Source organism: Amia ocellicauda, chromosome 15 (genome assembly GCF_036373705.1).
Source record: "Amia ocellicauda isolate fAmiCal2 chromosome 15, fAmiCal2.hap1, whole genome shotgun sequence".
Classification (NCBI taxonomy): Eukaryota; Metazoa; Chordata; class Actinopteri; order Amiiformes; family Amiidae; genus Amia; species Amia ocellicauda.
In genome coordinates, this window is record NC_089864.1 from 6,415,431 (window position 1) to 6,428,586 (window position 13,156).

The window sequence follows — 13,156 nt, forward strand, 5'->3', positions numbered from 1 at the left end:
CTGACGACGAAGCACGAATTCAAACGAGGTGCCAGGTAATGCGCTGACTTTGATCCTAATGCATGTCCATCACATTGTCTACGTGTGTGTGTATGTATATAAAAATATACATACTTTATATATTCTGTTGCCTTGAGTTTGCTGTTCACTCTCCACAGTGCACTAATATAAAACCAAACCAATCTGTCCCAAATTGCATCAGTTCCAGACCCAACACAGGGGCCGAAAAGAGAGTTCCCGAGCCATCCCCTTTGACCCGGAGAAAGATGTACGAAAAGGCACAATTGGCAGCAGACAAAAGCAAGAGCAAGGACGTGAAACAGTAAGAGATGCTGCTCCGCAGGCCAGGGGCGGGCTGGTCTTCATGACTAATCATTTTCCATCAAGTTTCCTCTTTACAAACAGCACGCGTCATCCTAATGAAACCACACAGCTTTGCCTGGGTTTGATTTGGGTGTTTTTTGTTTTTTTCCCCTCCCGAGTCCTACAATGAATGTCATCGCATTAGAAATAGTAATACATCAAACAAGTATCTGTGGGTTGTTCCAATACTGTTTACTAACAAAGTGTGGTCATTTGGCGTACTCTTGCAGTACAGGATTGAATTACTCATTAATTAATCTAATGCAGTGCCTTTAGTGTAGGACTCAGTTTTAGATTGCTGTTGATATGTTTGGCATTTTGTTAGTACTGTTCAGTGTTTGATACCGCAGATGTAATCATGAAATTAGACCGGGGGGTGGGGTGGGGGATAGGGGGTGCAGCTCTTGAATTTGTTTGATCAGGAAAAACCCAAGACTGTAGGCACAGTCGTCCAAACCAAACGTCTTCATTCAATCACCTGTACTAAGATACAGGAAGAGGTTTTTGTTTTGCTTGGATTTTTTTCTCTTGCTGTCTCTCGCTTGCTCTCTCCCTCTCTTCCTCTCTTACTCTCTCTCCCCCTGTCACACTCTCTCTCCTATTTTCATCTCTAGCTCTCATGCTCGCTCTCTCTCATCTTGTTCCTGTTCACTCCTTCAGTAAGGACTGTTTTGCCAGTTGGTAAATCCACTGAAAGTCCTGAGTCCGGTTTAGTAAACTATCTAAACCATCCAGGTGATGTTGGGTGTACAGTTAGGTCCATAAATATTTGGACAGTGACACAATTGTCATAATTGTGGCTCTGTACGCCACCACAATGGATTTGAAAGGAAACAATCAAGATGTGCTTTAAGTGTAGACTTCTGTCTTTAATTTGAGGGTAGTTGCATCCAAATTGGGTGGTCCCCCAAATTTTAGGTGCTCAATGGTAATTGGACAATTGGCTGCTCAGCTGTCACAGCTGTCCCATGGCCAGGTGTGTTACTCTGTCATCAGTTCAATTACAGGTAAGCAGATAAAGGGTCTAGATTTGATTTCAAGTGTGGCATTTGCATTTGGAATCTGTTGCTTTTTACCCTCAATATGAAGAGTCCAAAGAGCTGCCACTGCGAGTGAAGCAAACCATGAGAAGCTTCAAGCTGAGAAATCAAAACAAACCAATCCGAGAGATAGCAAAAATATTAGGTGTGGCAAATCAACTATTTGGTACATTTTTAAAAAGAAAGAACGCACCGGTGAGCTCAGGAACACCAAAAGGCCCTGAAGACCACTGAAAACAAATGGTGGATGACAGAAGAATTCTTTCCCTGGTGAAGAAAAACCCCTTCACAACAGTTGGCCAGATCAAGAACACCCTCCAGGAGGTAGGTGTATCTGTGTCAAAGTCAACAATCAAGAGAAGACTTCACCAGAGTAAATACAGAGGGTTTACCACAAGATGTAAACCATTGGTAAGCCCCAAAAACAGGAAGACCAGATTAGAGTTTGCCAAAAAACATCTAGAGAACCCTGTACAGTTCTGGAACAACATCCTATGGACAGATGAGACAAAGATCAATTTGTACCAGAATGATGGGAAGAGAAGAGTATGGAGAAGGGAAGGAACTGCTCATGATCCGAAGCATACCACCTCATCTGTGAAGCATGTTATGGCATGGGTGTGTATGGTTGCCAAGGGAACTGGTTACCTTGTATTTATTGATGATGTGACTGCTGACAAAAGTAGCAGGATGAATTCTGAAGTGTTTAGGGCTATATTATCTGCTCAGATTCAGCCAAATGCTTCAAAACTCATTGGACGGCGCTTCACAGTGCAGATGGACAATGACCCGAAGCATACTGTGAAAGCAACCCAAGACTTTTTTAAGGTGAATGTTCTGCAATGACCAAGTCAGTCACCTGCCCTGAATCCAATTGAGCAGATTTTCACTTGCTGAAGGCAAAACACCCCCAGAACAAGCAGGAACTAAAGACAGCTGCAGTGCAGGCCTGGCAGAGAATCACCAGGGAAGAAACCCAGCATCTGGTATTTAAACTCACAATTTAATTTATGATTATGTTAGTTTGTCCAAATACTTTTGAGCCCCTAAAATTGGGGGGAGCACATATAAAAATGTGTGTAATTCCTACACTGTTCACCCAATTTGGATGTAACTACCCTCAAATTAAAGATGAAAGTCTACACTTAAGCACATCTTAATTGTTTCCTTTCAAATCCATTGTGGTGGCGTACAGAGCCAAAATGATGACTTTGTGTCACTGTCCAAATATTTATGGACCTAACTGTATGTCCTTTATTGTAATCATTATAATTGTTTAGAAAGCACAACTTTGCCTAAAGGTGAGTCTCTGTACTGTATGTGAGAGGGTTCAGGTGCCTCTCCGGTGGAGCTCCAGATGAAATCTCAGCTGAATGTTTGATGTTGCAGCTCTGACTCCGGGACCTCAGAAGCCAGTCTGTCCCCCCCCTCCTCTCCTCCGACCCGGCCCCGTAGTGAACAGAATGTTTTTAGTCGTCTTACAGGTTCTCAGAGGCGATCGGCTGCTCGACTTGATAAGTAAGAGAAAGTCAAAATGGACTAACTAACAAACGAACAATGTAAAGGAATTTATTTTTGAACGCACACACAGAAATTAGCCAGTTGGTATAATGTGTCTATCTTACCCAGGAGAGACAATGGCACTATTGTTCTTATGATATTGGTTGCCTAGTTATAAAACGATGGTGGTTATCGAATATAACTGGAAACACTACAACATAAAAGTCATAGTTGTTAAGTTTACTTCTAAAATAAGCATAATGAATTGGCCATATACACTCACCTAAAGGATTATTAGGAACACCTGTTCGATTTCTCATTAATGCAATTATCTAATCAACCAATCACATGGCAGTTGCTTCAATGCATTTAGGGGTGTGGTCCCGGTCAAGACAATCTCCTGAACTCCAAACTGAATGTCTGAATGGGAAAGAAAGGTGATTTAAGCAATTTTGAGCGTGGCATGGTTGTTGGTGCCAGACGGGCCGGTCTGAGTATTTCACAATCTGCCCAGTTACTGGGATTTTCACGCACAACCATTTCTAGGGTTTACAAAGAATGGTGTGAAAAGGGAAAAACATCCAGTATGCGGCAGTCCTGTGGGCGAAAATGCCTTGTTGATGCTAGAGGTCAGAGGAGAATGGGCCGACTGATTCAAGCTGATAGAAGAGCAACTTTGACTGAAATAACCACTCGTTACAACAGAGGTATGCAGCAAAGCATTTGTGAAGCCACAACACGTACAACCTTGAGGCGGATGGGATACAACAGCAGAAGACCCCACCGGGTACCACTCATCTCCACTACAAATAGGAAAAAGAGGCTACAATTTGCACAAGCTCACCAAAATTGGACAGTTGAAGACTGGAAAAATGTTGCTTGGTCTGATGAGTCTCGATTTCTGTTGAGACATTCAGATGGTAGAGTCAGAATTTGGCGTAAACAGAATGAGAACATGGATCCATCATGCCTTGTTACCATTGTGCAGGCTGGTGGTGGTGGTGTAATGGTGTGGGGGATGTTTTCTTGGCACACTTTAGGCCCCTTAGTGCCAATTGTGCATCGTTTAAATGCCACGGCCTACCTGAGCATTGTTTCTGACCATGTCCATCCCTTTATGACCACCATGTACCCATCCTCTGATGGCTACTTCCAGCAGGATAATGCACCATGTCACAAAGGTCGAATCATTTCAAATTGGTTTCTTGAACATGACAATGAGTTCACTGTACTAAACTGGCCCCCACAGTCACCAGATCTCAACCCAATAGAGCATCTTTGGGATGTGGTGGAACGGGAGCTTCGTGCCCTGGATGTGCATCCCACAAATCTCCATCAACTGCAAGATGCTATCCTATCAATATGGGCCAACATTTCTAAAGAATGCTTTCAGCACCTTGTTGAATCAATACCACGTAGAATTAAGGCAGTTCTGAAGGCGAAAGGGGGTCAAACACAGTATTAGTATGGTGTTCCTAATAATCCTTTAGGTGAGTGTATATATAAAACAATATAAGCAATACCTGCTTTTATTGCTTGAATTTAAAGTTTGAACCACATAAGAACAAAACCATTTTCCTTTTAACGATTCAACTTTGTGATTTCGTGTTCTTTCCCTTTCTTTCACTCCTGAACGGCTATCTCCTTCCGGTCTCTTGACACATGCAGACTGCAGCACCGACGCACATTCTTTACTACCCAACATGAGCTCATTATTTGCTCTCGCTCTGGGGGCTTTGGTTGCCGGTGCCCAGCCGCTGGGGGCACAACGAACAATGGAGTGTAAAGTTGGTGACATCATCCTTAAATAGGATTCACTCAGCCGGCAGAGTCACACGCCGTTTGTGTGTTCAGAGCTGCCACCAATACAGCCTTTGTGTTGTGGCATTACAGGGAGAGCTGGAATGCACTGAAGTGCTGTCAGTGTGCAAATAACATCAGTTGTTCTTCTCCTCTTTCTTCTTCTCTGAAATCTGGTAGAACTGGCTGTTTTAACCAGGTTTTTCCTGAACACATCTGTAAATAGTTGGGCGCAAACCCGTGCATCCCCCTCTCTCCACTTCCTCGTTACCCTGTCGAGGCACGCTGCCGTTTCTCCCCTCTGTGGTGCCGCAGTTGTATTGTAAGTCTGAGGAAAGGTCATCTTCTGTCGGAGGTACACAAGTACTCTCTCTTGGGTCCCTCCTTCCAGTCCTGGAGGGTTTGTATCCATATCACCCCACCTATGGCGTGGTTCAGCTTCCTTTTTGCTGCATGCTACTGCTACTCAGCAGCTTTTCGTCTTTGTGTATTTGCGTTGTTTTGATTATCATCTTTTATTTATGTTTACATTCCACTTGCTGCCTCACACTCGTGCACCTCCAGCATGCACATTAATTTATTGACTAAACGCTTGCATTCAGACTACATGTGTTCATGTAAACTGGTAAAATGTATTCGTATTTCAGGAGGTTTTGTCGATGAATAATGTGATCTCTTACGCTGCCCCTGTTTTTATTTTAGAGGTGTGATCAACCCATTCCCCTCTTCCAAAAGCAATCGGATTTCTCCCCTGCAGTGTGTGCATGTGGCTGAAGGACATACAAAGGCTGTGCTGTGTGTTGACTCCACAGATGATCTCCTGTTCACCGGCTCTAAAGGTGAGGGGCTTGTGTAGAGTCTCGGGGGGGACCTGTATGAAAACCTGTGACTGTGTGCGGAAATGCTCGGTTTCCTTTGCAAACATTACACTCAGTGCCTGCGTCCCTCCTGATGCACATGTATCTCTTGCCTGATAAAAACAATGATCCTTCTCCTCTACCCTGCAGATCGTACATGCAAAGTCTGGAATCTGGTGACCGGGCAGGAGATCATGTCATTGGGGGGTCACCCGAACAACGTGGTCTCCGTGAAGTACTGCTCCAGCCTCGTGTTCACCGTCTCCACGTCTTACATTAAGGTGTGGGATATAAGAGACTCCGCCAAGTGCATACGGACCCTGACGTGAGTACCCCGCACGTGCCCTTCGAGATTGTCATACATGAGAGGCGGGCATTTGTGGAATCGGGGAGTGGGGGAACTCTGTGGTGACATCGGTGTGTCAATCCTCTCTGAAGGTCCTCGGGCCAGGTGACCCCGGGCGACGCGTGCGCGGCCAGCACTAACAGAACGGTCACCATCCCTGCCGGAGAGAACCAGATCAACCAGATCGCCCTGAACCCCACGGGCACCTTCCTCTATGCCTCGGCCGGGAACGCAGTGAGGATGTGGGACCTGAAGAGGTGAGGACTTGAGAAACGGGCCATTCAGTTTTCACTTTAGTGCTCCTTGACTGTTAAGGTTTTGCAAAACGTCCTTGAACACATTGACAGGTCCTGGGCTGGGGACGTGTGAAGCTGCTGTGGTTATAGTAGCCTGCTAATGTTATTCGATACTGAAGGCATTTTACACAGCTGGACACAGTTAATTTGTTTTCACTACAGCTGGCAAATAAGAGAGCAGCCCGTGGCATTGAGAACGATATGCACTGGTCTCTGGTGTGAAAGGAATGGAGTTTTATACAGTTAAATAAACAGGAATGTGGCTGTATATTAGTTTTTAAAGTTTTCAGTGTAAAGGTCTCCGATTCTCTCATGTTCTACACATAGTAAGATACATAAAGGATTCAAATGATTTTGTAGTTTGCCTTCTGCGTAGGAATAACTGCCTAGAGAGCGGCTCTTCAAAGCTCACTTCTTCACAGGTTTATCTCCACGGGCAAACTGACCGGGCACGTGGGGCCTGTGATGTGTCTCACCGTTGACCAGTCTGGGAACGGGCAGGATTTGATCATTACTGGATCCAAGGATCACTACATCAAGGTAAGACGTTTTCTGATTATCAGAAGATCACTACGTGGAGCTGAGAAACATTTATAAAGCAGCAATGACTGCCCATGGTATCTGTGTATGTAATCTTGGGCATGGAAGCGTCGCTCTCTCTACTTCCTGTGACAGTTGATTGATGAGAAGCGATCCTTCCTGTCCAGGGTCCTGTCTGCCCTGCGCTCTGACCCGTGTGCTGTGTTGCAGATGTTCGATGTCAGTGAGGGGGCTCTGGGAACGGTCACCCCCACCTTCAACTTCGAGCCACCCCACTACGACGGCATCGAGTCGCTGGTGATCCAGGGCGACAGCCTCTTCAGCGGCTCCAGAGACAACGGCATTAAGAAGTGGGACCTCTCTCGCAAGGAGCTCCTCCAGGTATGTCCTTCACCGGGCAGAGTGCCTCCTCAGTCTGTGCTTGTGGGCCTTCAGGGATGGTCATGTGACTGCACTTGCTGACCCCTCTGCTGTACTAGACCACTCTGCATCGCCACTCAACCACTTCACAAGAGCACTGCTGTCGTTCAGCTTTTTTCTCCTGCTTGTATATCTTTGTACCTTCGTGACAGTTTAATGCTGCTAATATAATTTTGTATATTGATAATATTGTACTTGTGTCTGGTCAGAGGAATCAATATTAATAATAATTATAATTCTAACAATAGACATGCCCCCTTAGTTAGGAACTCGCTGTAGTCTGTGTGGAGCTGACTGGCACCTCCTTGCGTTTGCAGCAAGTCCCCAACGCCCACCGGGACTGGGTGTGCGCCCTGGGGCTGGTGCCCGGGAACCCGGCACTGTTGAGCGGCTGCAGAGGGGGCGTCCTCAAGCTGTGGCACTCCGACTCCCTGACCCCCCTGGGAGAGCTGAAGGGCCACGAGAGTCCCATCAACGGCATCTCCACCAACTCCAGCCATGTCTTCACCGCTGCGGAGTGAGTAACCGCATGATGATGATAGTATTCAGGAGAATTAAAAAAGGCGGTGAAGACTGTGTCTTAAGCCTAAGACTTAATATCTATCTATACACAGAGATAGAGACATATCAAGATAGATATAGATATGTATATATAGACCGGTGACAAATTAAAGGAAAAGCCTGAATAAATGAGTGAAGGAACATAACGGATGCAGATGCCTCCAAACAGGTGTACTGCTTGATACAATTAAGCAATTAACATCCTATCATGCTCTGTGGCATGTATACAAATGCTGATCAGGCCCAGCTGACCTCGATTTTGGATCAAGATGGCAAGATGAAAGGATCTAAGTGACTTTGAAAGAGGGGTCATTATTGGGGCACGAATGGCAGGAGCTTCAGTCACAAATACGCTCAACTGGCTCGTGTTCTGGACAAGTGGGCGAGTGCATGTGTGGGACACCAAGAGAACGGGACAGGCCTGACTGCTGGACCCCTACAGTGAGGGGGTCTCAAGGCTCTGTTATGCTGTGGGGGGCATTTTCCTGGCATGTGTTGGGTCCACTTGTCCCTTTAGAGGGAAGGGTCACTGCAAATCATTACAAAGTTATTCTGAGTGATCACCTTTGTCCTACGGGGACACATTTCTATCCTGATGGGAGTGGTCTCTTCCAGGATGACAATGCACATCCACAGGGCACGAGGGTCAATGAATGGTGTGATGAGTATGACAATGATGTGAATCATATGCTATAGCCTTCACAGTCACCAGACCTCAACCCAATTGAACATCTATGGGAGATTTTGGACCGACGTGTTAGACAGCGCTCTCCACCACCATCATCAAAACCCCAAATGAGGGAATATCTTTTGGAAGAATGGTGTTCATCCCTCCAGTAGAGTCCAGAGACTCATACAATCTGTGCCAAGAGCATTGAAGCTGTTCTGGCGGCTCGTGGTGCCCAACACCTTACAGAGACACTTTGTTGGTTTTTCCTTTAATTTGTCACCCGTCTGTATATGAGGTGCTGACACCAACACTGGCCTGAAGGAAACTACAGTCTCTCAGTAGATCTGTGATGGCTGATTTAAGTAATTTTTCCATGATCGCTGCCAGCCTATGTGTGCTTACTTATCAGCTCCCAGTCACTTATATGTTTGAAATGAAATCACACCTTGTTTGTGGACCTTCTGTCAGCACCTTTCCCAAATGTTATTTAATTAATTCATCCTCTTTTAACATTTCATTTTTCAATAGCGATCGAACTGTAAAGATATGGCGAGCCCGGGGAATGCTGGACGGACAGGTGGCCGATACTCCGGATGCGACGGATGACGTTGGCAGCAACTGAGGCGGCGGGGGGGGGGGGGCGGGGCAGCGTGGCACCTCGAAGGCGAGCAGCACTGCGCACTTTGTGGTGATACGGCCGAAGACTGGATCGAAGGCGACCGAACCGGCTGCCAAGCTGCACAACTCGGCTCTAACACCTTTAATTCTTTGCAGCAGCTTCCCAGCCCCGTCGGACAGGGTGTCTCTGTGCTCTCAGTGGTCGTGTGTACAGCAACGCAAAGTAGCAGCTTCGATCTGAGGAGGTCCGGTCATCTATGTAACGACCGCAACTCACCGCATGGCGCTCTGAGCGAGTTTGAGTGACTGTGCGTCTCTTATCCTTAAGCTGGTCTTCCTGGATAAAACCGCCGTGGCAGTCCACGTAATCCCACTCGTTAGATTAGAAGCAGTGGAAGCAACTCAAGCCACATTATCTTATAGTCGCAAAATATAATGATTAAACCACAACGCTCTTAACTAACGTCTCTCTACGGTGTGCTGTCCTGTTCGCAATTACAAAGGACTGGTGACCAAAGTGTGTGAAACTGTCAACGTTCTCCAGACGCTCTCTGCTTGCCGTACCCGTAGATAAAACATAGTTGGCTTTTATGTTCTTAATAATAGCAGTATTTTGGCCCAGTACAGGTATAACGTCAGATATTTGTCGTCTCTGTCCGTTCAAGGATTTTCTTTGTAATTTAACCGACAAAATGTCTTCTGTGTGAGTGTGTGTGTGCTTTTCCACATGAGGCTGTTAACCTAGTGTCTCTGAACTCTTAAACATGCTGCTAAGTCTTCTGAATGCATCTAACCGTAGTGCTTCATCTCACGAAACGTTGCCCTGGTTCGGGTGTCGGCTGTACCGGTGTACAGGAAAGAAACGTAACACTGTGCCTGTATGACTCGTACTGTAGACGCAGATGCTGATCTCGGTCCAACGTTACCTTTCTGGTCTGGGTTTTGAGTTTTAATATGTCGAAAGCTTTATGTATATAGGAGTATGGTTTCTCATCCAGAATTTTTGTTGCCGAAGACACCTAACTTTTAATGCCAGATGCGGATTTAAATAAATTTCATCTGTCAGAAAAAATCCTTGTCCGGTTTTGTTTTTTCATACAATGTAAAAAAATATATATATCTCTCTCTGTGTCTCTGTCTCGGTTTGCACAGCCCCTATGAGTGGGTCATATTAAATGCTTAATGAAACCTGAACATCAACATAAAGCATTGGCTTCATAATTGATTCATTATTCATCTCCAGCAAACGTACAATCCGTTTTCTACTGGCGTTTGAAACTGAATTACGCCCATAAAACTGTTACGCCTGCTGGGATTATAAATGAATTTCCTGAGGATTAATGTTACATCCTTTATTTCAGAAAACATACTAACAGATCACCACTTTCCCTCCGCTTCATTGCTGTTGTAACACGTTTAGTTTACCTCTAACATTGAAATGACACACAGTGAACAAGCGTGTGATGACCAGGAGATGGCAGTGTTGGGCCACATACACTTCAGACCCAACCAATCACACGGATTGCCTCCTCATTTTGCACGAGCACATCCTCCCACAGTAAGAGTAATGCACTTAGGTGTGCTAGTAATATTGTAGCTTCAATTACACTACAAGGGGTCGTAGGAAACCCACGGTAATAAGACTGAATACAGGCGTCTATAATCGTCCGCTTTTAATACAGCTCCTCTCCTGGAAAGCATTGTCAGCCCCCTCAGTATCCCAGCTAATGGCCGCTCTTACCGGCTTTAATAGGACTATCAAGCTCAGCCTGTTTAAAACAAGACATTAAAACGATATGAACAGTCTGCTATGTTCTGTGCAAATGACCAATTATGCCCTAATATTCCAATTTCTAATATTCGGCTGCATAATGAAAGAAGTGTTCTTCCCATTCCCATGATGACAGTAAAGCCTCGCCCCCTTTTCCACACTTATTACCTGAGAGCATCGCAGTCTTAAACCGTGCCTTCGCCGGACGCCTCCCCCGCCCCGGCCTGCTGCGTGTAATCCTGCTTTCAGCCACTGCTAATTAAATCATGTGAATGGAAAGCTCTCTGCAGCGCACACAATATCGGCACACCGTGCAGGCGCCGCTCGGGAGCTGTCAGTTTGTGAAATTACTTTTTTCTTCCCCCCATCCTTCCTCCCTGCAAACTGGAAAACAAGTGTGAGATGAATACGTCTGTTTGCAGCCCCTGTATTGTCGAACTGTGACTCCTATAGGCTCCCAGACTTTTACATATAGGAAGTGTGTCGTTTTAATCATCAACAGCTTCTGTTCTCTCCAATACTGCTCTCAGGGTGCCCTCACATTGGTTTGGGCACATTTCACAGCCCTATATTGTATCGCAGAGAGCTGCAGAGAGTGTTGAGGTGAGATTGCATGCTGAGTGAGTGTTGTGCTGATAGAAACCGTTCTCTCAAAATAAGCAACTTCAATAAGGTTTTTAACCATCATGGCCAGAAGACCGGCAAGTGGCAAGGCAGTTTTCTAAGGATCCCGATCAGCAAAATAGACCAGTATTTTGATTTGCATGTTCCATTTTCACATTTTAAACTTTCATATACATGATATACGTAATTCTACACACTAACATTGCTTCGCAACTTTGGTGAACGCCCCATGATAAAGATGTTGTGATCAATCGTACTGAGACTGACTATGAAAATACTGTAGTCTCTGTGCTAGTGTCCTATAGTCTGATGTTAAGAGGAGACTGAGAAACAAACTGTTCCCCACAATATTGTGCACAACAGACTCTTACCTCATCTGAAACCAGTCTGATTGGTATTTCACACTTAATATCTTGCTTTGAATACATTTGTTTACGAAACCTGGCAAAGCTGGCATAATAAATATGCTTTTTTTTCTGCTTTATCAGTCTAGTGAAATTCAAATTTTGGACTTTCATTCCTCGCGTCCTGCATTGATGTTTCCTCAAGAACTCACTGCCACCGACGAGAGCCAGAGATGATGCTCATTCTCGCTGAATCTGACAGGATTCTCAACCTGTTCTCATTTCAGCCCCTCCGTCATTATTTTCACTCTGACGGTGGATCCCCAGGAGATGGCCGTTTTAGGTGTGACCTCTCTCTCCCCCGTGTGCGAAGATACACGCGGACCGGCAACAGTGTGGCTGGAACAGAACAGTGATCAATCGATACCGTTCAATTATTTATTCAGACAGCTGCATCCAACATGACTGTAACCCACACTCCTTGTGGAGCTATTATTGAGCAGTTGATGAATCACATGGGCGTCCATCGTTTTTCTTAATTGTGCTGTCCACCACATGAAGAACAGGACACGTGTTGTCGAGACCTGTTTTGTGTTTTTGTCCACCGGTATTCGTTTGGACGCACATCCCCCACACACTGGTCACAATCTGATAAATCAAAGTGGACATCAGATCAATCTCCTACTGACCTTTATTGAGGCATTTGACCAGTTGGTGTTGGTGTCCTAGTTTAAGGTGATTAGATATGATATGGGCCTGCACTCTTCATCGCTTCGGAAAGCAATGCTGAATACGTCACGGCTGGATTATCAATACACTCTGAAGCTCCAGGCTGTCCTTCGAAACATTACAGGTTCAATTAGAAGGTTTACAAATGAGAGGAGGCCATTCGACCCATCGTGCAAATTAACGGTAACCAACAGACACTGTACAGGCCACAGTTTCTAATTGCTCTGGCTTAGTCCTGTAACCCGCGATGAATCATGTTTTTAACACGCCTCAGGGCGCAAGCGATCCAGAACGGATGTTTGTGGACAATTTCAACTCGCGTTATATAATCGTCATTTTAAAGTTTGCTTTCGCTCTCAGCACTGTGTTTAGGAGCGAGAGGGTCGCCCTTTCTGAAAAGAATAGACACCCCTCTGGTCTATTAAAGGTATAAATAGGAATGTAGGACTGTAAGACTTCAAACTGCGGGCTTCTTCTCGATTCAGGTCAGGTTCTTGATAGCTTTACAGGACTAATGGTCAATTCAGTGTCTTTCTGGGCCTCATCGGAGCAGTTTGCCGGGGCTGGAAATGTGGGAATAAACGGCCGTGCCAAATGAGCTAAGCAAGAAACGACACATTCAACACAACAGTGTACATCTATACACACATTACATTAATTTATTTCATCTAAGCAGT

At 45.3% G+C, this 13,156-nt stretch overlaps 1 protein-coding gene across 6 annotated transcripts in view; it reads left to right on the forward strand.

Moving 5' to 3' along the window:
* LOC136711121 (kinesin-like protein KIF21A) overlaps nt 1–10,084 on the forward strand; it is a 47,135-nt gene extending 37,051 nt beyond the window's left edge. For 4 of the 6 annotated variants that reach the window (XM_066687150.1, XM_066687151.1, XM_066687152.1 and 1 more), the window contains 9 exons: nt 203–322; nt 2,793–2,921; nt 5,406–5,542; nt 5,711–5,885; nt 5,999–6,163; nt 6,625–6,742; nt 6,953–7,123; nt 7,480–7,679; nt 8,922–10,084. In XM_066687150.1, the coding sequence (XP_066543247.1) occupies nt 203–322; nt 2,793–2,921; nt 5,406–5,542; nt 5,711–5,885; nt 5,999–6,163; nt 6,625–6,742; nt 6,953–7,123; nt 7,480–7,679; nt 8,922–9,015 (1,309 nt within the window). In that variant the 3' untranslated portion in view covers nt 9,016–10,084. The remainder of the gene's footprint in view (nt 1–202; nt 323–2,792; nt 2,922–5,405; nt 5,543–5,710; nt 5,886–5,998; nt 6,164–6,624; nt 6,743–6,952; nt 7,124–7,479; nt 7,680–8,921) is intronic. The other 2 variants (XM_066687154.1, XM_066687155.1) reach the window with 2 other exon arrangements.
* Nucleotides 10,085–13,156: the final 3,072 nt, after the last annotated feature.